The sequence below is a fragment of the Geotrypetes seraphini genome, chromosome 11, assembly GCF_902459505.1.
Source record: "Geotrypetes seraphini chromosome 11, aGeoSer1.1, whole genome shotgun sequence".
NCBI classification, from domain to species: Eukaryota; Metazoa; Chordata; class Amphibia; order Gymnophiona; family Dermophiidae; genus Geotrypetes; species Geotrypetes seraphini.
This window is the reverse complement of record NC_047094.1, coordinates 53,664,907-53,689,700: the sequence shown is the minus strand read 5'-3', so window position 1 is coordinate 53,689,700 and position 24,794 is coordinate 53,664,907. Positions and strand designations below refer to the sequence as shown.

The 24,794-nt window shown below is 41.8% G+C and overlaps 1 protein-coding gene across 10 annotated transcripts in view; it reads left to right on the top strand.

The window, feature by feature from the left end:
• The window catches only part of LOC117369236 (ankyrin repeat and fibronectin type-III domain-containing protein 1-like), a 1,092,487-nt gene that overhangs the window by 333,244 nt on the left and 734,449 nt on the right, over positions 1 to 24,794 (top strand). For all 10 annotated transcript variants that reach the window (XR_004541103.1, XM_033963493.1, XM_033963485.1 and 7 more), the window contains one exon: positions 1,577 to 1,806. Coding sequence is in view for 9 of the 10 variants with exons in the window: in XM_033963493.1 (XP_033819384.1) it covers positions 1,577 to 1,806 (230 nt within the window). In the remaining variant the exon portion in view is untranslated. The remainder of the gene's footprint in view (positions 1 to 1,576; positions 1,807 to 24,794) is intronic.

The following is a 24,794-nucleotide window of genomic DNA, read 5'->3' as shown; positions in this document are numbered from 1 at the left end:
CTGTGCATATGGTATTGGGCGATCACATGCCCTGAGCAGCATTGGAATCATTCCTACATTTTACATGTATGATTTAAAGCTTGTTTGTATTTCTGAATTGATTGAATTTGCGCTCTATCCCTGTTTATAACAGGGACGATTAATGATGTTGTTTAGACATGTCTATGTTATAGATGATAATCGTAGGGAAACAAGATTTTATGCAGCATATAAATTTTTAAATAAATATAGGCATCAACAAACAGTTGTGTCTTTAGTAGTCTCTTAAAGCCGACACAATCTCAGATGTCCAGGCAGATTGTTCCACAGATGTACACCAGCGATACAGATCATTTTCATCTTTGAAGTCACATATCGAACTCCTATTTCCTTAATTGCTGTTAGTCTCATCCCCTCCTCCCCCCCCCTCTGTTCTTGGAGTCCTTCCTGGTTTATAGATCTCCCACAATACATCAAAACATGCCAGGGCCGACCTATATAAAACCTGGTGAACTATCATAAGGACTTTGTGCTGTCCTCTCTGTCTTACTGGGAGCCAGTGAAGTTGTTTCAAGGCAGGTGAAATGTGTGCCATTCTAGGTATATTTGTAATTACATTATATTACATTACACTACATTAGTGACTTCTATTCCGCCTATATCTTACAGTTCAAGGCAGATTGCAAAAGAGCTAACTGGACATTTCCAGTGACGTTACAATTGTTTTTTTGGAAACAGAAGAGGTGAGATAGTTGAATATTTCCAGGAGAACTTGCAAATTAGAAAGTAAGGTGACAGGACAATTCTAGGTAATATTACAAATAAGGTTCCAAATAGGATTACAATTAAGAATGCTGGACATTTCGAGGGAGCACTACATATTAGGGATTTGTATTCTTGTTTGATATTTTGAGGGGAAGAGATTACCAAAGTGGAGGCTTTGGGAGGGGAATTTACCAGAGAGGAGAGGGAAGAGGGGGAGGATTAAGGTATCTGAATAAATTTTTTGAATAGTAGGGTTTTGATTTCTTTTCGAAATGTTTTGAGGTCGCCCATTGCCGTCAGCAGATTGGAGATGGAGTGATCAAGTTTTGCTGCTTGCGTCGCAAGAAGGTTGTCAAACATCTTGCGCTGTGTGCCTTTGAGCGAAGGGTAGGCAAATGGGGTCAGGGTTCTTCTTTGTCTTGTGTTGAGGGACTGATTTAGGTGGTTGTTTAGGTAGGAGGGGGCAGAGCCGTTTAATACTTTGAATAATAGACAGTAGAATTTGAATTGAATTCATGCTTGTATTGGTAGCCAGTGAGAGTCTAGGAAGGCAGTGGTCATATTTTCTCAGAGAGTAGATCAGTCTGAGAGCGGTGTTTTGTAAAGACTGTAGCCAAGCAAGCTGAATTCATTACCAACTGATTTGGATGTATACATGTTTGCTTTGGCTTTCACACTCAAGAATCTCACTTTTACAAAAGAAAGTACTTCTAACGTTGGAATCTATTTTTACCCATTTTTTTTCTTTTATAAAAGATTTCTACTGTGTATTACAGGATTTGGTTTGATCATGCAGTGACTTCTCCGTTATGTTTTTTTGCTTTGTTTTGAGGGAGTGCATGGCAGCTAGAAGATGACAATATGGAACCACCCACAGAGACTGCTTTCAGTCCACCAGCATGTACTGCTGTGGACGAGGCCCCCTTTGGTTACTTCCGAACACGCTCCTTCTACATGAGGAAAAGTGCCTCTGTGGATAACCACCTAAGCTCATTCAACTACTCCACTCATCCATCAGACACAAAGACAGAGAAGGTTAAGACCAAATTAAGAAGACAATTTGTAAGTACACCATATTTTATGAATTTCACCTGTTCAGTTACACTTCTCCATACCCAAACCAAAGCCAGACTCAGAGGAAGATTAGCATCTACTGTCCATAGGTTGCACACAACTGTATAAATGTCATGCATGATGTCAACATCTTGTCTTGAAAAGTTAAGATAGAAACAGCTTAAACAGGTTCATCCACTGAATCAAGGATACTTTCAAATAAGTCTCTAGATTTGTATGTACAAGTTGAGGCAGCCATTTTTGCTAAAACTCCCTTCTAGCTTCATGTGGAGTCTCATAGTCTGTTTTATTCTGTGAGAAATCATTAATACAAATCAGAGCTCAATGAAATTTAAAACAAAACATATCTCAGAATGTTATGATGAGCTGGAGCAATCTGACTGTACACTGAAAGGGATTTTCAGGCATAGTGCTTTCTGTTTCAAAGTGGGGGAGGAAGAGTTTGGAGGTGGGGAGGAAGAGTTTGGAGGGGGGGGTGCAGTTTTAATTGCTTGTGGGAACAGGCAGGAGCAGTTGAGGTTCCTACAGATAGTCTCTGAAATTTTGAACTCTGAGACTTTCCACAGTGTTTGACTGGATCACACAGTACCTGCATTATGCTGTTTACAGGACCTACCAAATCTTTGTTTTTAACAGTGAGACACTGAAGGTAACAGTATATAACGCAATTTTTATTCCGGGGCAGTAAGTGTAATTTCCTAACTGCTCATGCCTAAAAAGTATAGAAAATGTCTGTTATTTCCATGAAACTTTGCTTTTTTGACCAGGATAGTCACATTTTGCAATTTACCTATTTAAAACATGAAAAATGCTGAATTTTCATTATTTCATTCTTATAAAGTCATAGAAAGCAAGATATGAATCATAATTAACATGTATTTATATTGAAGTTATACAAAGATGACAACAGAAGATTTAGAAGATCTATGAGATTTGCAATTATATTGTACGTGACTTTTCATGAATAAGCTCCCAGATATAGTCTCTCATCATGTTTTCATTATATTGTCCTTGGTTTGAAGCCCAGTATATCTTGGTGGAAGTGTTCACCTTGTTCCTCTGAGTATGCTGCCATGTTCTCCTTGAATGTCTCAAAATGAGCATCAAGGACATGGATTTTGAGAGACATCCTACAGCCCATTTTACTGTAATTCTTCACCAGATTCTCAACCATCTCCACGTTGCTTTGGCCTTGAGATTGCCCAGGAAGCCCTGAACCATTGCAACAAAGTTGTTCCAAGCCACTTTCTCCTTCTTAGTTAGTTTCGTGGGAAATTCCTTGCACTCCAAGATCTTCTTTATTTGTATTCTGACGAATACCAGCTTTGACCATTGCCTCAGACAGGTTCCAATTTTATGGGATAGTTTACCCATAGAATTAACAAAGGAAGAATCTTTCCTAAATTTTTTTTTAGTTCAATAAATTTTATTATATAATACTTATAGATACAACCATGTCATAACAGATTTACATTATACATAGGAACCAACAATCATCCTATATAATAACAGTTATATAATACATCAGAAAAAAAGTACTAAAACAGCCACAAATAAAGGTAGCTTACTAGCAACTACCAATAGATAACAATAATCAACATATAATTAACAGCATGGATGTGCATGAATAAATTTCAACAAAATACATCTGCTTCGTCACTATATTTTATGAGAGGTTTCCAAATCTTACGATATGTGTGCAAAGTACCACTTTTTTTCAGCAAAAGCCCTTTCGAATTTAGCTATGAGACACAGAATTCCACCAAGTAATATACTCTATCCTCATAAAATCTTTCCAATGGCTAAGAATTGTTTTTATTGCTAAATTTAGTAATATTCACAATAATTTAGTCAGCTCATCTGTGATTGGGGCCAATAGACCTATTCTGCCCAACAGAATAGCATTTATGGTTAGTTGTTCTTGAATGTTAAACAAATAGACTCCTAAACTTGTTTCCAAAAGTACTGTAAATGTTCGCATTGGAAAAGTAAGTAAACTAAAGTGCCTGTATATTTGCCAGCATTTATTTGATTCATTAATTTTGATTTTGCTCAATTTGTACGGAGTCCATAAGGCTTTATGTACACCAAAGTATATAGATTGGGTCATAGCTGTAGACTTTAAAGCTTTATGTATCGAGAGCCATACTTGTTCCCAGTGTTTAACTGACAATTCTGTTTTGTGGATTCTACCATGTGGATTCAGTTCCGACCGGTCTAGGAAATTTATTATCTTGCAAATTTTATACTAAGCAGACGCTGCACCTTTCTTGGAACATATTTTGTTAACAAAGACTAATAGATTTGGAGTTACATTAGTGGGCTGCAAAACTTTAGTATAGGCCCTTATACAGTGTTGTAACTGAATCCATTTAAATAATTGATTATTTGGCAAACTATGGGCTCCTTTTACTAAGCTGCGTTAGAGCATTAACATGCAGAATAGCGTGTGCTGAATTGTCGCGAGCGCTAGACCTTAACGCCAGCATTGAGCTGGTGTTAGTTCTAGCCACGTAGCGTGCGGTAATATCCTGCGTGCGCTAAAAACACTAGCACACCGTAGTAAAAGGAGCCCTATATCGTTCTTGAATTTCTGAGAAAGATAACCAGCCAACATCAGACCTTAGTTGTTGAAGAGTCCAAATATCAGCTACTTGCCACATTTTTCAATTTACAACTTTGTTTCCAATTTTAAAAAAGCATTATTCCAAATTGACAAAAATGTTGTACTAGTCCAGCATACAGGAAGAAAAAAGTCAATTAATTTAATTGCTTGTGAAGCATTGCAATGTAATTTATCCTTACAGCCTTGCACCTTGTCACTAAACGACAGCAGATAATTAAGGGGATAATTATTCAATTTATAAGCAATGGTATCCATCCAACTAGGAAGGTTTGATGAGATATTTGTTTCTAAAAAAACATCTAGAGACCAGCTTAATAATAAATGCAGAGTGGTATTCCATAAAGCTAGAAAAGTTAACCCCCCCGGTCTCCTTTTTCACCTTAAGTTTTTTAAGAGCAATGCGTGCAGGCTTATTGTTCCAAAGAAAAGACACAAGTAACATTTCTACTTTTCGATAAAAATTAAAATAAATTGGTAGCATACTCAGTATATAGTTAATTTTTGGTGCAATCATCATTTTAATTGTGTATAATCTTCCCCACCATGATAATCTTAACGGTGTCCATTGTTTAGTTAAATCTTTAGCTAATTGTAATAAATGCTCCTCATTCATCTGAATGGTTTCATCAATGGAGGGACAGAAATATATTTCATTTTGCTTTTGACACATTGAAAGTTATATTTAGACAACTCAGCCAGCATTATTTCAGTTTTGGATTGGTTCAATTTATATCCTGAAATCTTGGAATATGAATTTATAGTTTCCAATATAGCTTGAATAGAACAAGGTGTAGTGTAAATCAAAACATCATCTGCATATGCCAAATATTTAATCAATTTTTCCCCAAACAGTACTCCTTGAATTTTGTTGTTATGTTGAATTTTCAATAATAGAGGCTCAAGGGCTATGTTAAAAAGCAAAGGCGACAATGGACATCCCTGTCTCGTGCCTCTGGTTGGATGAAAAGGAGTTGATAGTTTATTATTAATGTAAATTCTGGTTAAAGGATTAGTATAGAGAACTTTCATCATACTTATAGCGAACTAATGTTGGATCTTTGTCACCTTTAGGCAGGACTATAATTGTGGCTTCAGTAAATGTACCCTCTACCTTTTGTGACATAATAAAATACTTTAAGATAGATGCAAGTTTTGGTAGTAACAAGGACTTAAATGCCAAATAAAATTCCACTGTCAAGCAATCTGGTCCAGGAGTTTTGTTTTTAACCATATCTTTCAAGACCTTATACACATCAGATTCATTAATATCTTTACAGAAAAAAGTATTGTCCTGTTCTGTTATCAAAGGATGTGCAATATCCTGTAAGAAATCAAACTTATCAGCAATACCAGCAGTAGTGAATAATTCCTTGTAGTATCTTTGAAAACAATCCAAAATATCTTCGTCACTGGTCATTAATGTATTGTTGGGGCTATTTATAGCTGATATTTAAGATTTTTCTTTTCTGCCCTTTAGGTAGTTAGCCAAAAGATTGCCAACTTTGTTCTGGTCAGAGTAATAAGTAGCAGAATTCATAAAATTAGCAAGACCGGCCCTTTTGCTCAATATTGTGTTATATTGAAAAATAGATTTCTTCAAAGCCTCCAAAGAAGAGATATTTCCAGGAACAGTTTGATGTTGACGTTCATATGCTTCAATCTTCACCTCCAACTCTTGCAATGTTTTTTGTTGTTGTTTCTTTAACTTTGCAGAATAAGATATTATCACTCCTCTAATGTATGCTTTGAAAGCGTTCCAAACAGTAACCCAGCCAAATTCTTCAACTTTATTAAATTTTAAAATATTCCTCGATAGCTATATTTATATGTTCTATAAATTCTGAGTCAGTTAGTAATGACACATTGAAACGCCAAGATGGTGCACCTTTCCGTGTTATATAGGAACTCAACTCTATAGAAATCATCGCATGGTCAGATATTATTATAGAAGCAATGTCAGTATGTCGGACCAATTTCATTAATGAGCTGGATAACAAAAAATAATCAATACGTGAATAGGAGTTGTGGGGCGCTGAAAAAAAATGTATAATTCTTATCATCAAGATGCGTAAGTCTTCAAGGATCTACAAGATTAAAATGTTGTATAATGTTTTGCAACTTGGTCCAAGATCTATTCTTTATATATCTTGCATTGGATTTCCTATCAATAGATGGTTGCAATACTAAATTAAAATCACCACCAATGATGACCTCTGTCTTGATTCCTTATGTGATGTCAGAGGGATGTCAGAGGAAAGAGCAAAGGGCACTTTTTATATGAATATTGAGGAAGGAAGTATGTTTTGTAGTGCTATTATTATGTTCTGCCTAGTTGCAGTCCTGCTGTATAAATGTATGCTTGATTTGATTTGGGACATGAATGAATACAATAAGCTGTGTCTAGTGCTTATTTATTTAGTGGCATCTAAATGGAATTGCAGATGTTGGAAAGAGTGGATATGATACATATCAGAATTAACATGTGTTATGGTGTAATGTTGTTTAAGTATTGTGTTTTCATGGTTGTAATTATCTAATTTGGTTGCATAAACTGTATGTGTAATGTTTCTGGCTTATTATGAGTTAGGATTGTATATTATTAGTATATTATTATTATTTTATTATTTGGGATAACTACTTATGTTGCTGCTTTCCTTCTTCATTCATCATTTTTATAATAGCAGCACTTAATTTTTTGTTGTTAAACTTGTCTGGTGAAAGGATTTGTTAATTGTTGCTTAATATTATGTAACAAGCTTCATAGCAACAAAGTTTCTGACTGCTTCATTGCAACCCAGTATCTGGCTAATTTGTAGGATAGCTCTTTGTCGCCAGTAATGTTGCTATCAGTTAAGTATCAACAACACAGTTCAATTAACATAACTATACTCTATGGTGATGTTTGCAGTAGTTAATTTGAGTGTAGCCATTTTAGTCTATTAATTGAACTTTTTCTTTTATTTAATTAGTAGCATTTATATTAAAAATAATTTAATCTCCATGGTTTATATTTTAAAGCTGATGCATAATTGATTGCTTAAATTGTATGTGGAGAGAGTTAGTTGGATTAGAACTTGCAGTTATATACACATTGTTAACAAAATTATTTCTTTTAATAACTCGCGGGCTTTTTTTTTTTTTTTTTTGGAGCAGCCCTTCATGTTACTCACTAACCCGGGTTTTTTTTTTCTCTTACTTAGTCATTTATCCAAGAAGGGGCATGTTTCAGCATAGATATACATCATTTACCATAAGTGGTGCCTCACACAACGAACTTAATCCGTTCCAGGAGCAAGTTTGTTATGTGAAACGTTCGTTGTGTGAAACGCGTTTTCCCATAACAATACATGTTAAAAAAAATAATTCGTTCTGTAGCATAAAATATGCTAAGATGACATAAAAAAAGATAAATTTTTGGTTATTATTTTTATTTAGATACATCTAAAAACATAATTGTTTTTTAAAACAACACACATTTTTTAAATTTAAAGACAGACTAAGTAGAGTCTAATTTTACAGTGAGAGGGCAGAGTCTCAGCGGCAAAAACTGGGACTTAACTGTTCATTTTTTTTTTTTTCTACCGTGTTTCCCCGATGATAAGGCAGGGCCATCAAATAAGACAGCCCCCCCTTTTTAGAAAAAAATGTAAAATAAGGCACCCCCCCGCAAATAAGCCACCCACCGATACCTGCGCTTACCCGAATCGGGTGGTACGGTGGGTGACTCCGTGTGGTCCCTGGCACCCCCGACACGATCGGGGCAAGAGGGAGCTCAAGCCCTCTTGCCCCCCCCGACTCCCCGACACGATCGGGGCAAGAGGGAGCTCAAGCCCTCTTGCCCCCCCCGACTCCCCGACACGATCGGGGCAAGAGGGAGCTCAAGCCCTCTTGCCCCCCCGACTCCCCGACACGATCGGGGCAAGAGGGAGCTCAAGCCCTCTTGCTCCCCCGACTCCCCGACACGATCGGGGCAAAAGGGAGCTCAAGCCCTCTTGCCCCCCCGACTCCCCGACACGATCGGGGCAAAAGGGAGCCCAAGCCCTCTTGCCCCGCCGATTCCCCAACTCCCCGACAATATCGGGCCAGGAGGGAGCCCAAGTCCTCCTGGCCACGGCGACCCCCTAACCCCACCCTGCACTACATTACGGGCAGGAGGGATCCCAGGCCCCCTGCCCTCGACGCAAACCCCCCCTCCCCCCAACGACCGCCCCCCCCCAAGAACCTCCGACCGCCCCCCCAGCCGACCCGCGACCCCCCTGGCCGACCCCCACGACACCCCCAACCCCCTTCCCCGTACCTTTCTGTAGTTGGCCGGACAGACGGGAGCCAAACCCGCCTGTCCGGCAGGCAGCCATCGACGGAATGAGGCCGGATTGGCCCATCCGTCCCAAAGCTCCGCCTACTGGTGGGGCCTAAGGCGCCTGGGCCAATCAGAATAGGCCCGGGAGCCTTAGGTCCCTCCTGGGGGCAGGGCCTGAGGCACATGGTCGGGTTGGGCCCATGTGCCTCAGGCCCCGCCCCCAGGAGGGACCTAAGGCTCCCGGGCCTATTCTGATTGGCCCAGGCGCCTTAGGCCCCACCAGTAGGCGGAGCTTTGGGACGGATGGGCCAATCCGGCCTCATTCCGTCGATGGCTGCCTGCCGGACAGGCGGGTTTGGCTCCCGTCTGTCCGGCCAACTACAGAAAGGTACGGGGAAGGGGGTTGGGGGTGTCGTGGGGGTCGGCCAGGGGGGTCGCGGGTCGGCTGGGGGGGGCGGTCGGAGGTTCTTGGGGGGGGGCGGTCGTTGGGGGGAGGGGGGGTTTGCGTCGAGGGCAGGAGGGCCTGGGATCCCTCCTGCCCGTAATGTAGTGCAGGGTGGGGTTAGGGGGTCGCCGTGGCCAGGAGGACTTGGGCTCCCTCCTGGCCCGATATTGTCGGGGAGTTGGGGAATCGGCGGGGCAAGAGGGCTTGGGCTCCCTTTTGCCCCGATCGTGTCGGGGAGTCGGGGGGGCAAGAGGGCTTGAGCTCCCTTTTGCCCCGATCGTGTCGGGGAGTCGGGGGGGCAAGAGGGCTTGAGCTCCCTCTTGCCCCGATCGTGTCGGGGAGTCGGGGGGGCAAGAGGGCTTGAGCTCCCTCTTGCCCCGATCGTGTCGGGGAGTCGGGGGGGGCAAGAGGGCTTGAGCTCCCTCTTGCCCCGATCGTGTCGGGGAGTCGGGGGGGCAAGAGGGAACCAGGCGGAGAGAGGGCAGTTAAGCGCAGTGCGTGCGCGGAAGGATGCAGCTCGGGCGACTTCGTTGTGTGAAACGAAGTTCGTTGTACGGATCAAGACATAAAGTTCGTTGTGCGCAGCGTTCGCTGTGCGAGGCGTCCGTTATGCGAGGCACCACTGTATTTCGTTCCATAAGACACACCTGACCACAAGACGCACCCTAAATTTAGAGAAGGAAAACAAGAAGAAACATTCTGAACCAAATTCTCCCTGCCAGGCTCTACACCCAACCCCACACTCCTTGTCAGGCTCTGCACCCTGTCCCCCCTTTGGTGGTCTAGTGGTAGGCTGGGATAGGGCAGGCTGGGGCATGACACAGGGCTGGTGGGATAGGACATAGGGCAGGGACAGGGTACAGGTCAGGCAGGGACAGGGCAGGCAGGCTTAGTAGGAGGCAGTCAGGCCTAGTGGCCTGGAGGCAGGCAGGCTTAGTGGTCTGGTGACAGGCAGGCAGGCCTAGTGGCCTGGTGGCAGGCAGGCAGGGCCCCCCTAGCAGGGACCCCCCACAGGGCCCCCAAACTGATACAGGCAGGCAGGGCCCCCCCTTACCTCAATTTGTCCTGTGGTCCAGGGCTGTAGGGCAGGAGCTTTCAGCCTCCTGCCCTTTCCTCCAGCTGACTTCCGTGCGGCAGGAACCTTCCTCCGGCTGACTCCCTCCTGCCTTTTCCTCCAGCTGACTCCCATGGCACAGGACAAGGCAGGAAGCAAAACGCTCGCACCTGCCTTCTGCACCACTTTGACTCTGACGCTGCGTCAGAGTCAAACACTGCATCAGAGTCAAAGTGGTGCAGAAGGCAGGTGCAAGCGTTTTGCTTCCTGCCTTGTCCTGCGCTGCGGGAGTCAGCTGGAGGAAAGGGCAGGAGGGAGTCAGCCGGAGGAAGGGTGCTGAAGAGAGATGTTGCTGCTTTGCCAGCTCTTTCCCAGTCCCGATGTCGGTGGGAGTTCTCGCGTTTCAAGCAGGGCAGTGGCGGTATTTAACCTCTGCACCATCAAAGGTCCTTCTCCTTTTTTTTTACAGCGCTGCGGGAGCTGAAAACTTTTTTATGCTGCCTTCCCTCCCCCAGTGCCGAAGAGAAGTGCTTCAGCAACTCTTCCTCTGTGCCGGCGTGGAGTGGCGCTGAGGGTTGTAGACAGCGGTGTCTACATAGAGGGAGTCAGCTGGAGGAAAGGGCAGGAGGCTGAAGCTTCTGCCCTACAGCGCTGGACCGCCAAAGGAATTGAGGTCTGAGGGAGGGGGGGGGGAGGTTAATTTGCTCTATAAGACACACCCTTATTTCCAACCAATTTTTTTGGGAAAAAAGTGTGTCTTACAGAGCGAAAAATACAGTAATCTTTCTGTCTTGTTATTCAGTCTTGATAATGATATAGTACAAAGGTATGTCGCTTAAATGTGTGTCACTTAATGTGAAAGGAATACAAAATTCTATTAAAAGACGCAAACATTACTTATTTATCTCAACAAAAACCAGATATTGTATTGCTGCAAGAAACCCATTTGAATTCTACAGAAGCCTCTAAAATGACTTGCAATTGGGCTCTCCCTCCCATCTTTTCTCCTGCTGATGGGAAGAGGAATGGAGTTTCCATCTTGTTACGGAAGCACCCAGACGTTAATTTGTTATCTTCTGTAAATGACATGGATGGAATGAGGGTTATGGCAAAAATTCAGATTAAAAAAGAAGTATTTAATATTATCAATTTATATACACCAAATAATGATGATCCTATTTTTTTCGATTCATTAGCTGATTTACTTGCTACCTAAATTTTTAAAAGACATTTAAAGGCACACTATTTTCAATTGGCCTTTTTTACATTGATAGGATTTATATTAGGTACTTCGATCTGCATTTGTTTGTTCATTTATTTATTAGGTAATTTAATTTTATTCTATCATTTGAGACTGTCATATTAAGTATTATGTATTAGAAATGTATTTTTTTGTTTTGTTTTTCTTTACTGTTTAAATGGAGTTCCTTTCATTACTTTGAATTATGTTAGCCACTTTGATCCTTTTTGGCCAATTAAGCGGTATATAAAGATTTATAATAAGCATAAACATAAACATTAGGGAAGATGTCTTTAAGGTACTTGAAGGCTAATGACTCCTTAACTAGAGCTTTAACAAATTGTTTCACTAGGCCCAATTTGATGTGCAGGGTCCACCAGTGGTTCCCATTTGACATTGTGTCTCCCCACAGAGAACTCGGTCTGCTGTGGCCAGTTCTGATGAATGTGATTTTTTTTGAGGGGGTGGTGAGCTGGTGCTTTTGGTAAGTAGAGCAATGGATGTATGCTAAAATGAAAGGATATGATGATAACAGAGCACCCTACAACAATCCTGTAGATTGAACAGCCTGCCAGGTTTTCAGGATATCTACAGTGAATACATATGAGGCAAATTTATATATACCGGGTTTCCAAAGTATGCAGATTTTTCTCATGCATATTCATTGTAGATGTCCTGAAACCCAAAGTGTTTGTAGGGTCTCCAGGCCAAATTTAGGGAGGCCTAGCTTGCAAATAGTAGACAATATGCTTATTTAGCCAGGGCATTACATTTAGGTAGATTTTCAGGTGAAGCTCCACAGTGGGGGTGATCCTTATTGATTAGAGCAAGTACCTAAGAAAACTGGAAGCTAACAGCAGGCTGAATTGTACACTGCAAGTTATCTCCTTAAATTTTAATGAGTGTCATTTTGTAATTGTTTTCTGTTGCTGCTATGGGACACCCAATCCTGACATGGATACTATTTTATCTCTGCCTCATTACCAGTTCTCTGGTTGTAATGAAGGGCTTGGGTATCTCTGCCCAGACATATAACACCAAGTCCCAGAAGATCTGTATCAACATATTGTGAACCCTAGCCTAAGACAGCTTTGGAAGCAGAAAAAAAGCATTGTGCTTCTGTATTTTTTTGTGTGTGTGATCTGTCTTTAGCTTCTTGCTTCCCAGAAAAGCCTCGGGACAGCCAGGTGTTTGTTGTGAGTTATCTCATGACACACAGAAGTACAGTTTTATCTCTACAGTTTATGAACCTTGTCTGTTTCTTGAAGAATCCAAGTAGGCTTTGAGTTATGGATTTGTGCATTCTACGACATGACTTTTTTTTCATTTATGTTTGTGCTTAACTGCCAGGCATGACAAAAATAGTATATAAAGCAGAGCCAGAACTAGGTTTAGGAGGCCCAGGAGAGTAGGAGGAAGAAGTGGCCCCAGCATACTCCTTGACTTCAACATCCAGACATTCTGCTTGGCTGAGGTAAGCCAATTCTTTGTACTTAGCTACATGTAAGCCTTGTTCTAAGGTCTGGCTAGAACCAAACCTCACTAGCTGTTTTGAAGAAGACTTTTACAGTCTGTGTTTGAGGTGTGGCAGCACCAGGGTCAGGCCCAGGCCCAGGCCCAGCTCAGAACTTATGTTGTGCCTGATCCAGTGAACATAAGAACATAAGAATTGACGCTGCTGGGTCAGACCAGTGGTCCATCATGCCCAGCAGCCACTCACGTGGTGGCCCTTAGGTCAAAGACCAGTGCCCTAACTGCGTACATTCTGGCTCAGCAGGAACTTGTCTAACTTTGTCTTGAATCCCTGGAGGGTGTTTTCCCCTATAAGAGCCTCTGGAAGAGTGTTCCAGTTTTCTACCACTCTTTGGATGAAGAAGAACTTCCTTACGTTTGTACGGAATCTATCCCCTTTTAACTTTACAGAGTGCCCTCTCATTCTCCCTACCTTGGAAAGGATGAACAACCTGTCTTTATCTACTAAGTCTATTCCTTTCATTATCTTGAACATTTCGATCATGTCCCCTCTCAGTCTTCTCTTTTCAAGGGAGAAGAGGCCCAGTTTTTCTAATCTTTCACTCGATGGCAACTCCTTCAGCCCCTTAACCATTTTAGTTGCTCTTCACTGGACCCTTTTGAGTAGCACTGTGTCCTTCTTCATGTATGGCGACCAGTGCTGGACACAGTATTCCAGGTGAGGGCGTACAATGGCCCGGTACAGCAGCATGATAACCTTCTCTGATCTGTTCATGATCCCCTTCTTAATAATTCCTAGCATTCTGTTCACCCTTTTCACCGCCGCCGCACATTATGTGGACGGCTTCATCGACTTGTCAACCAGTACTCCCAAGTCTCTTTCCTGGGGGGTCTCTCCAAGTTCCGCACCGGACATCATGTATTCGTGTATAAGGTTTTTGTTACCGACATGCATCACCTTATACTTATCCCCGTTAAACCTCATTTGCCATGTCGCGGCCCATTTCTCGAGAGTGTTTATGTCATGTTGCAGGTCCTCGCAATCCTCCTGCGTCTTCACTACTCTGAATAACTTCGTATAGTCTGCAAATTTAATCACCTCACTCGTCATACCAATTTCCAGGTCATTTATAAATATGTTGAAGAGCACAGGTCCAAGCACCGAATCCTGCGGCACTCCACTCGAGATGCTTTTGCAGTCTGAGTAGTGTCCATTTACCCCCACTCTCTGTTTCCTATACGCCAGCCAGTTTTTGATCCACATGAGTACATCACCCTCGATTCCATGGCTCGCAATTTTTCGAAGTAGTCATTTATGCGGAACCTTGTCAAACGCCTTCTGAAAATCCAGATATACAATGTTGACCGGGTCACAGATTTGAGGGAGTTTTAGGTTTTGAGTTAATAAAGAACTTTTCTGCACTATTGTTGCTTGTGTCTGGCTGTGTATTTTCAGGCCCCAAACCCTAATCTGCATTACAGAAATAGTATGTTAAGTGAATCATAACTCTGTATATCAACACTAACTGCTTGTGAAACCGCAACTTGCAACTTTTGAAAATTAAAATGATTTAATATTATGCTATCTTTGTTTTAAAATTTAAATGTGCCAGAGAAAGAGGGCTATATAAAAAAAAAATAACACATACTATCTGTCTAAATGGGATTGAGCACACTCTACGAGTCTCTAAGTTATTAAAAGAACTTTAATACCAAAAGGTTAAATAAATGCATAAGCTTACCGCAAAGCATTGTGTCCTTGCCTGCATATAGAACTTTTCTGCATAGGTAGGAAAAATAAAGTGCATGCTATGTAAATAGTTTAAAGCTGGAATCCCCTGGCGTCATCATTAAGAACATAAAAATCAGTGCAATGAGCATATTTAAAAAGCAGAGTTCTATATTGCCTTTCAAGATGTTTTGTTGCCCATCTTACTACGGTATTTCCATCATCTCATTGATACGGGATCTGCGGCTGGTACCTTTACGGAAGCCATTATTATTGTGCTGTTGAAGCCAGGAAAAGATCCTCTTTCAGTTCAAAACTATCGTCCATTATCTCTTATCAATGTCGACGCCAAAATATTCGCAAAAATCCTGGCTAATAGACTTCAACAAGTTCTGCCTAAAATCATCTCTACAGATCAGAATGGATTCATGAAAGGGAGGCTGGCAAGCGACAACACCAGACTCTTCTCTCACATCATTTCGTGTGCTCCTGCACAACTATCACCGTTTGTGAGCATGGCCCTGGATGCTGAAAAGGCGTTTGACCGTGTAGAATGGTCTTACCTATTTCATGTTCTAAGTTGGTTTGGTTTTCCGGAAATTTTTCAACAAATGATTAGAGTACTCTATTCCAATCCGTCTACCAGACTGCGGATAAACAATGTACTATCGACTGTCTTCACTCCTACTAGGGGAACAAGGCAGGGTTGCCCGTTATCCCCTCTCCTTTTCAATCTGGCATTGGAGCCTCTTCTTATTAACCTGCGTAATCAACCGGACATTGTAGGACTGGAAATTGATGATCTTCAGATAAAATTGTCAGCTTACGCAGATGACATTCAATTGTACATCACGGTGGAGTCGCTACCGGCTGTTTTACATTGCATCGAGGCCTATTCATGTGTATCTGGATACAAGCTGAACTCCTCTAAGACGGAAGTCATGTCACTTAATGATCAACCCTGCAGTGACTTAATTAATAACTTACATCTCAAATACACTCCTACCAAATTGAAATACTTAGGGGTGTTCTTTGGTACGTCACTTGAAGAAACGGCTACGCTTAATATTGATTATATTCTTCAGATAATACACTCGACTACCACTAAATGGACACCCTTGAAACTTTCGTGGTGGGGACGGCTAGATTCTATAAAGATGGTTCTAGTTCCTAAAATTGTTTATGTTCTATCAATGCTACCCTTTCACCTGCCTACTCCTGCCTATAAACGGTTCAAATCTCTTCTGGTTCAATACTTATGGAACTATAAAGTACCTCGCATAGCGTTGAAAAAATTGAAATGTACTAAAGAGAATGGGGGTGTCAATTTTCCCAGCCTCTACGACTACCACATTGCCTTCTTATGTAGACAAGGCTCATTATGGCTTTTGGACCTTCATACACAATATTGTCCAGCCTGGCTCAAATTAGAACGTAAGTTGTTTAACAAATATTATCTGACTTATATTTCATTTGCGACTCCAGATATTAAGATCAAAAATAATCTTATCTTAGCCTCCACCAGGACGGCTCTTCGTGAAATGGATCTTTATGCTCCGTTAAGATGGAAAGATACATTCCATGAACCACTCTGGAGAAACCCGCATGTACCAATTCAGGGGCAATATATCGAGTGGAAATCGTGGCGCAAATGCGGAATATGGGCGCTTCGACATCTATTGTCTTCAGAGGACTGTACAAAATTTAAGGACTTTGATGATTTATGTTCTTTATTTTCATTAGACCTTTCACAGCACTTTCAGTGGATGCAATTACGTCACAGCATAAGAGCTTATCTACAAACCACCCAGCTTACAGCTGAGTCTCCGTCCCTTCTTGTATGGGCGACAGGGTTACAGGATCAGCCGGGTCAGGCATCTTATTGGTATAAATTTATCCACTGTAAAAAAATTTTTACCACCTACTACTTTGTATGATATTTGGGCTATGGATACGCTGACTGAACCTGTCCCTTTATCTTGGAGAAAGAACTGGTTGTTGTCTTTCAAAGCATTGAGGTCCTCGGCTATAATGCAAACGGTATTGTTTCTTTATCATCGTGCTTACTGGACACCTGTAAGATTGGCTAAAATGAATAACACAGTATCTAACAAATGTTGGTCTTGTCTTAAGGATATAGGTACTTTAAGCCATATGATATTTCAATGTCCTCACTTACACATGTTTTGGACAGATGTTTGGATGATGATTTGCAAACTATTACCTATTTCAGATACTCTGTCTTATGCAATTATTATCTATGGTTCTTGTGCATTACAGGTCCCCTTAGATAAGTTTGGAGCTAAGTTACTTAAAGCGTTATTATTGTTAGCGATTAAAACAATATTGACAAGCTGGAAGGATTTCTCTTCCTTAAATCACAATATATGGTGGAACACTGTATGTTTATACTCTAAGTATGAATATGTTGCTGCAGAAAAAAATAATACCCTTTCCCACTTTCGAACTGTTTGGTTACCAGTTCTGGACTATTGCAAAAGTGGATGATATATGATGGTCATTGACATGATGATAGTGTTCATCTTATTCGTTATACACTGTAATGACATTTTACCTTGTGTATGGTTATTGTAAGTTTTGATTTGTTCTGTTTTATGAAAATAATAAAACTGATTGAACATAAAAAAAAAAAAAATTAAAATTAAAAGCAAAAAGGCAATACTACTTTTAAATGATGACTTTTAGATATCTATCAGTATATTGTATAAAATAGTTTGAAAGAAGATTACTAATGGTTTAGCATAGCAGAGGGCTGGGAGTCGTCGGTGAAATAAACATGAATTAATGAGACCAAAGTCCTAATAATTAGATGGAACAGAGAGCTAGGTAGACAAGCAGAGATGTATTAGTGATGCCAACACAACTTAAAGTAACTAGTAATATATTAAGTGACCGACCAAACATTGATCATGACAAGTTTGCACTCTGTTCATAAATAATAGATACACATGTATCATAAGAATACCATTATATAGACATATCAATACAATCCAAATAAAAATGAGATATGCAACTGAAGATAAAATTTATGAATATGTAAATATGTACGTGTGTATAAAAGAATGTGGATACACAATAATAGATAAATAAATATAAGTAGACTTTGAAATAATAAAACATATAAATAATTCAAACATGGATTAAACTATGTATCAAATGTCAGTTAAATTAATTAAATATTTAAATTAATCAAAGATTGAATAAGCTAATGTATCAAACATTGCTTTAATAAAATCTAAAACATGTCTATCATCATTTTGATATGCTGATGAGAAATGATTACATATGCCAACATGCAGCCCCAGGATAGCATGTTAGCCCCCGAAGTCCTCTATTGCAGCCCTCAAACAGTTGGTTGAAATGCTCTTCAAATGCTGTAAATGCATTAATTTCAATCTTGCCTGCTTGATATAGTAACTGCAAACAATCTCTTAAGTGTGTTACTTGGTGATGCATCGAAACCGCTTGGGCCATTGCCGCGCCGAAAGTCATGCGCAGACAATCCCGTGCAGGACTTCTGTACGCTGCCTATAAACTGTTACTGTTAGTGCTCAGAGGGTATGTGTGTTCACGCTCACATTGGGGGGGGGTGTGTGTGGGGGTAACCCCTCCACTACACTGAAAACTGCCGTTTACCTGAAAACCGAAGGAAAATGGCAGTTTACAGTGCAATGGGGGTGGAGTTCTCTCCCCCACCCCTACCCAATGTGAGCGTGAACACTTATCAGTTTACTGGGGGGGGGGGATTCCCCCACCAGACTCCCATTCACAGCAGTAATAGGAACAGTTTTTAGCCAGCATGCAGAAGTCCTGCGCGGGATGTAAGGGAGCCATTGTCGGCGCGTCGATGTCCCGTGCGGTTTCGTTACAGATGTCTCATTTATGGAATGTGCTTCATTTCACAATCCAAAATAAAGTGAGTTTTTAAAATATATCCTTGAAGTGTTATAGAATCAATATTAGTATTAATTTTTAATGTTTAATACCCAGTCTGAACAAGCAGGTCAAGGAGGTTTACAAAACTAGTATAGCCTGTGTAAGCTTGAAATCTTTTGATGACCCTCGCAGCTTTCTCATATTCACCCTGCAGCCTTTTACACAAAAAAGGTTGGAGACCACTGTATTAAAGGATTATTCCCATACAGTGGCGTACCTAGGGTATGTGGCACCCGGGGCCCATAATTTTTTGACACCCCCCCCATGTAAAAAAATATTTTTTGTAATAACCATGAAACTGAATAAATGGTCATAATAGAAACAGGCAGTGAAAATTTTCTTTTATTGAACCTCATATATGTAACCATTATTCCAAACATACCATAACATAACATAAATTATGTCTGAATTGTCATGACATCAGAAGTACATATGGAGTAGTTGCAGGTGATGCTTGGGACAGTTCTGATTGTGTTAGTTCGGTTTTATGTGTTTTTTGAATAGAAGGGTTTTTATTTCTTTTTTGAAGGTTTTGTAGTTTGTGGTCAAGGTCAATAGGTTGTAGAGTTGGGGGTCGAGTGTTGCAGCTCGAATGGCTAGGAGGTTGTCAAACTGTTTTTTTCTTTTGACGTTTTTGGTTGGAGGGTGTGTGAATGGTGCGTGAGTTCTCCTATGTCTAGTTGAGGTGGATTGAATTATTTAGCTGAAGAAATTAGTTACCCCCCCATTCCACACACATTAATTCTCTTCCATTTTTGTTCCCATTATAAAAAACACTGATAAGTTCTCAGAAAAAAAATACATTAAAATAAGAAATGAAAACAAAGGCTCCTACAGATGAGAACATAACATAAGAATAGCCTAACTGGGTCAGACCAATGGTCCATCATGCCCAGTAACCCATTCTCATGGAAGCCAATCCAGGTCATTAGTACCTGGTCAAAACCCAAAGAGTAGCAACATTCCATGCTACCGATCCAGGGCAAGCAGATGTTTCCCCCATGTCTTACTAACAGACTATGGACTTTTCCTCTAGGAATTTGTCCCTCCGTGTACTTCTACACCTTCCCTGAAGGCCTGTCCCCCCCTTAAAGATCTGCATCCCACCCCTGAAGGCCTGTCCCCCCCTTGAAGGCCTGCCTGCCTGCTCCCTTTGAAGGCCTGCCCCCCCTGAAGGCCTGTCCCCCCCTTGAAGGCCTGCACCCCCCCTGAAGGCCTGCACCCCCCTGAAGGCCTGACCCCCCCTTGAAGGCCTGCCTGCCTATTCCCCTTGAAGGCCTGCCCCCCCTGAAGGCCTGTCCCCCCCCTTGAAGGCCTGCACCCCCACCGAAGGCCTGCATCCCCCCTGTAGGCCTGTCCCCCCCTTGAAGGCCTGCACCCCCCTCGAAGGCCTGTCCCCCCCTTGAAGGCCTGTGCCCTCCCTTGAAGGCCTGTCCCCCCCTTGAAGGCCTGCACCCTCCTCGAAGGCCTGTCCCCTCCTTGAAGGCCTTCCTGCCTGTCACCCCCTTGAAGACCTGTCCCCCCTTTGAAGGCCTGTGCCCTCCCTTGAAGGCCTGTCACCCCCCCGAAGGCCTGCCTGTCCCCCTTGAAGGCCTGTCACCCCCCCCCGAAGGCCTGCCTGTCCCCCTTGAAGGCCTGTCCCCCCATTGAAGGCCTGCCTGCCTGTCCCCCCCTTGAAGGCCTGTGCTCTCCCTGGAAGGCCTGTCACCCCCCCCCCGAAGGCCTGCCTGTCCCCCTTGAAGGCCTGTCCCCCCTGAAGGCCTGTCACCCCCATGAAGGCCTGCCTGCCTGTCCCCCACTTGAAGGCCTGTGCCCTCCCTGGAAGGCCTGTCCCCCCCTAAGGCCTGCCCCCCCCCCCAATGGCCTGTCACCCCCCCGAAGGCCTGCCTGTCCCCTGAAGGCCTGTCTCCTCCCCCCTCCACAAGGTCTGCCTGCCCACCCCACCCTGAAGGCCTGCTGCCCCCTCCACTACCTCGAAGGACCGCTTGGCACCACCACCACGAAGCACTGCTTATTTCCCTGGCCTCCCCGCTTCATTTCCCTGGGGAAACAGCCTGCAACAAGATCGCGCGATGCCAGCGATCTTTGCTTGCTTCGGCTGTTTCCTCTGCTGCGGTCCCGCCCCTCCTCTGATGTCAGAGGAGGGGCGGGAACATGGCGGAGGAAACAGTCGAAGCAGGCAAAGATCGCTGGCTTCGCGATCTTGCTGCAGGCTGTTTCCAGACGCGACACCCGGCGCAGGGGGTGGGGAACCGGACCGGACCAGGATCACCCCCTCAGGGCTTGGCACCCGGGGCGGACCGCCCCCCACGCCCCCCCCTTGGTACGCCACTGTTCCCATATGGAGGACAGGTTTCAAAAGAACTTGAGTGGTGAAGCAGTTACCTGGGTGGAGTATGCTCTCCCCAATAGCCGTTTTATAATCTGTGTATTTATAGTCGCAGCAAAGACGGCTAGCGAAGGTAAAATATACACTGGAGGCTGGATTCAGTAAATTGCATCCAAAGTTAGGCACTGCCAAGATCCATGATAAGCACCAATTCTGTAAAGGCGCTTAGGCCCTGATTCTATAAAAGATGCCTAAGGTTAGGCACCTAGATCGGCATGCAAAGCTGATCTTGGCACCTAACTTAATTATTTAAAAAGCTTTAATTAGTGCCATTCATTGAAAATTGCAATTAAATTGCATTTAAATTGGAATTAATTAGATGGTAGTTGCCACTTCGAGGTGGACGTCTACTCCAAAGCACCTACCAGAAAGTAGACATGTTTAAGGGCAGATTGTGAGTGTGTTTTGACTTAAGCGCCGGTAGGGGCAGTCATTTAGGCCAAGAAAACCCTTGGATAAATAAAGTTCACCTAAGGTTTCAACGCCTATCAGCACCTAAGACTTATTTAGGTACTGATATAAATGGTGCCTAACTTATGATTGACACTTGTGCTTCTTGGCACCTACATGTTAGGCATCAAGAATAAATTTGAATGGAATTTTGTGCTCGATTAATCCTACTATATGAATTCTAGGGGTTATTTTAGATCAAAATCTCACAATGAATTCAAATACAAATGATTTAGCAAGGAAAAGTTTCTATATGTTGTGGAAATTATGGACTATTAGACCATATTATGATGTTTCTTCTTTTAGAGTGTTGGTATAGTCATTAATTCTAAGTATTTTGGATTACTGTAATATAGTTTACTTAGTGGGTTAACAGACTCCGCATCATGCAAAACTAGGCAGCCCAATTAATTTTCAATCTGAAAAAATCAGATCATGTCATACCTTATTACAAAACACTACACTGATTACCAGTCGAGGACAGAGTCAGATTTAAGTTTGGTTGTATATCCTATAAAGTCTTACATGGCTTAGCACCTGATTATCTTGTGGATCATTTTTTATTCAATAATTCACAATGTCTAAGACGTAGTTGTAATTTGTTTGCTTTTTCATCAGTAAAGGGTCATTTATACAAGAGCTATTTTCAACAACTCCTATCTTTTCAGGCAGATTCTTGTGATAAAGGGCTAGATGCACTAAAGCCAGTCGATAATACCGACTGGATCACCGTTGGCTGATTGTGGAAGAGTGATTGATGTGCCACAAATTTGCACAGAGGTGCAAATCATTTAAATGCAAACCTGACAGACCAATTGCTCATTGAGTGATTGACACATGCGCAGAGCCCTAACAGCAAGGGAACAGCTTCCTGTCACTGCTGTTAGGACTTCATTTTTTTTTTTTAATGGCACAGATGTGCATGTGTTACACACGCACAATCTGCCCAATTAAAAAAAGAAAAACGCTCCCCATGCTTATGACCCTCCTCAGCGACCCCTTCCCCCCCACGAACTGGCACCACAACCCCCCTATGGCAGTGAAAATGGCAGGAGGGGTGCCTACTCCCTCATGCCTGACTGAATACCTCCACGCCATGCCCCCACTCAGTCCTGGACTCCCCGCGCCACTGACTCCCCCCAACCTTCTCTTCCCCTCCCCCCCTTCCTCCCGAAAAAAAGGCAGGAGGGCTGTCCACCCCTCCTGCCACCAGATGCTCCCCTGAACCCACCCTCACCCCCACTCCCCAACCCCTCCCCCGTACCTTTGATAGACATTGGAAGCTAGAGGGAAGCATGGTCCTTCCAGGTCCCAGACTCACCCATCAAAAATGATGCAATGGCCTGGCATGAAAAAAAAAACACTCTCCTTACAGGAGTTTTAAATAGACAAAATTAAAATCTTCTTTGTTCTAATTTACATATTATTCCTGAGTGAATAATTTAAGTGTTATTAAAGTTCCCTAATTAATCATTCTCATTATTATATGAGTACAACTTGGACAAGGATGTACTGATTCTGATTAGAACCTTGCACTGCCAGCACATGGACTATGTAAAGTATGAATAATACAAACTGGAATAAAATGAGGAAATAAAATGTGAGTGAAGGTGAACCCAGAGCCCAGGTAAGAGACAGTGCAATACTAGAGAAAGAGAAACAGAGATGCATGTCCCCTTGTACTTTGCAAAATATAAAGACAGCAGATATAAATAAAATTAAAAAAAGCCTGACATATTCCCAATCACTACATTACAAATTAACAAATACAAATAATATAAGAAATGGAAAATATGATAACTTTTTATTGGACTACATACATTTTTCAATTAGCTTTCAAAGGTCAAAACCCTATTCCTCAGGTCAGTACAGTATATTGCTGTTATGGTAGAGAACTCCCTCGAAAAATTTAAAACTAAGCTTAAAACTTTCCTCTTTAAAGATGCTTTCACTCTCTAGCATCAGCCTCCACTTTTTAACTTCCTGATTCATATGTAGTTTTGAAATATCTAACACTTCTTCTTAAGTGATCCCCTCCTATTGTTTTTACCACTCCCCATTTACCGTCCTTTTTTTTTTTTTAAGTTTAATATGTTTATTAACGGTTTTCAACAAAAATACAATATTCATTATAACAATCAAGCAGATACATATCCAGGAATGAGATATAGTTGTTGAGCAGATACAATCACTCGTGTCAAAACAACACAAAACAAGAAGAAAAGAGAAAACACAACAGACAACAGCTACTTTTCAGTAATACTCTCCATACATATTCCAGTATAGAATGACCCGTACAAATATGGGGTAACACAATCAATAATCCCTATCGTCCTTTTTTATTAATTTTACTTTGATGTATTTTAAACAACCTTTCCCTCCCCTACTATCCTTTCGTCTCATGTATGTTAATTTAAATTTGTCCAGTATTTTTAACATTTGATAAACTACCGTTTATTATTTGCTTTCTTTAATTGTTTTTATAATTTTTTTTATAATGTACACCATCTAGGCATGTATTTTTATAGACGGTATATCAAAAATAAAGAATCTTGAACTTATCCTGTTCTCACCTGAGGAATGTAGTTTTGGCCTCTGAAAGTTAGTAAAAAAAAGTATTAAAATTAGTCCAATAAAAAGATAACACCTCATTTCCATATACTATTTTTTAAAATTGATTGATGTTTATTAATACAGCTACCATACTACTTCTCGTATCTTGAATGCAAAATACTTTTTTCTGTCTTTGCTTTTTTTCCAATTGTAGTCCCAGTCTCTGGTTTCTGCTTTCCTTGTTTTCTCTTAACTCTCTTGCCAGGATTTCCTGTTTGTTGGTTTTCTCTTCTAAGAACACTTTTTGAGTCAGACCAATAAGAACATAAGAATAGCCTTACTGGGTCAGACCAATGGTCCATCAAGCCCAGTAGCCTGTTCTCATGGTAGCCAATCCAGGTCACCAACACCTGGCCAAAACCCAAGGTGTAGCAATATTTCATGCTACCGATACAGGGCAAGCAGTCCCTCTCAACAACAGACTAGTCCTGTAGCCCGTTATCACAGTATCTGGCAAAACCCCAAATAATAGCAATATTCCATGCTACCAATCCAGGGCAACCAGTGGCTTCCCCCATTTCTGTCTCAATAACAGACTATGGACTTTTCCTCCAGGAAATTGTTGAAACCTTTCTTAAAACCAGTTACATTAATCTCTCTTACCACAACCTTTGGCAGTACGCTCCAGAGCTTAACTATTCTCTGAGTGAAAAAATATTTCCTCCTATTGGTTTTAAAAGTATTTCTGTGTAACTTCATT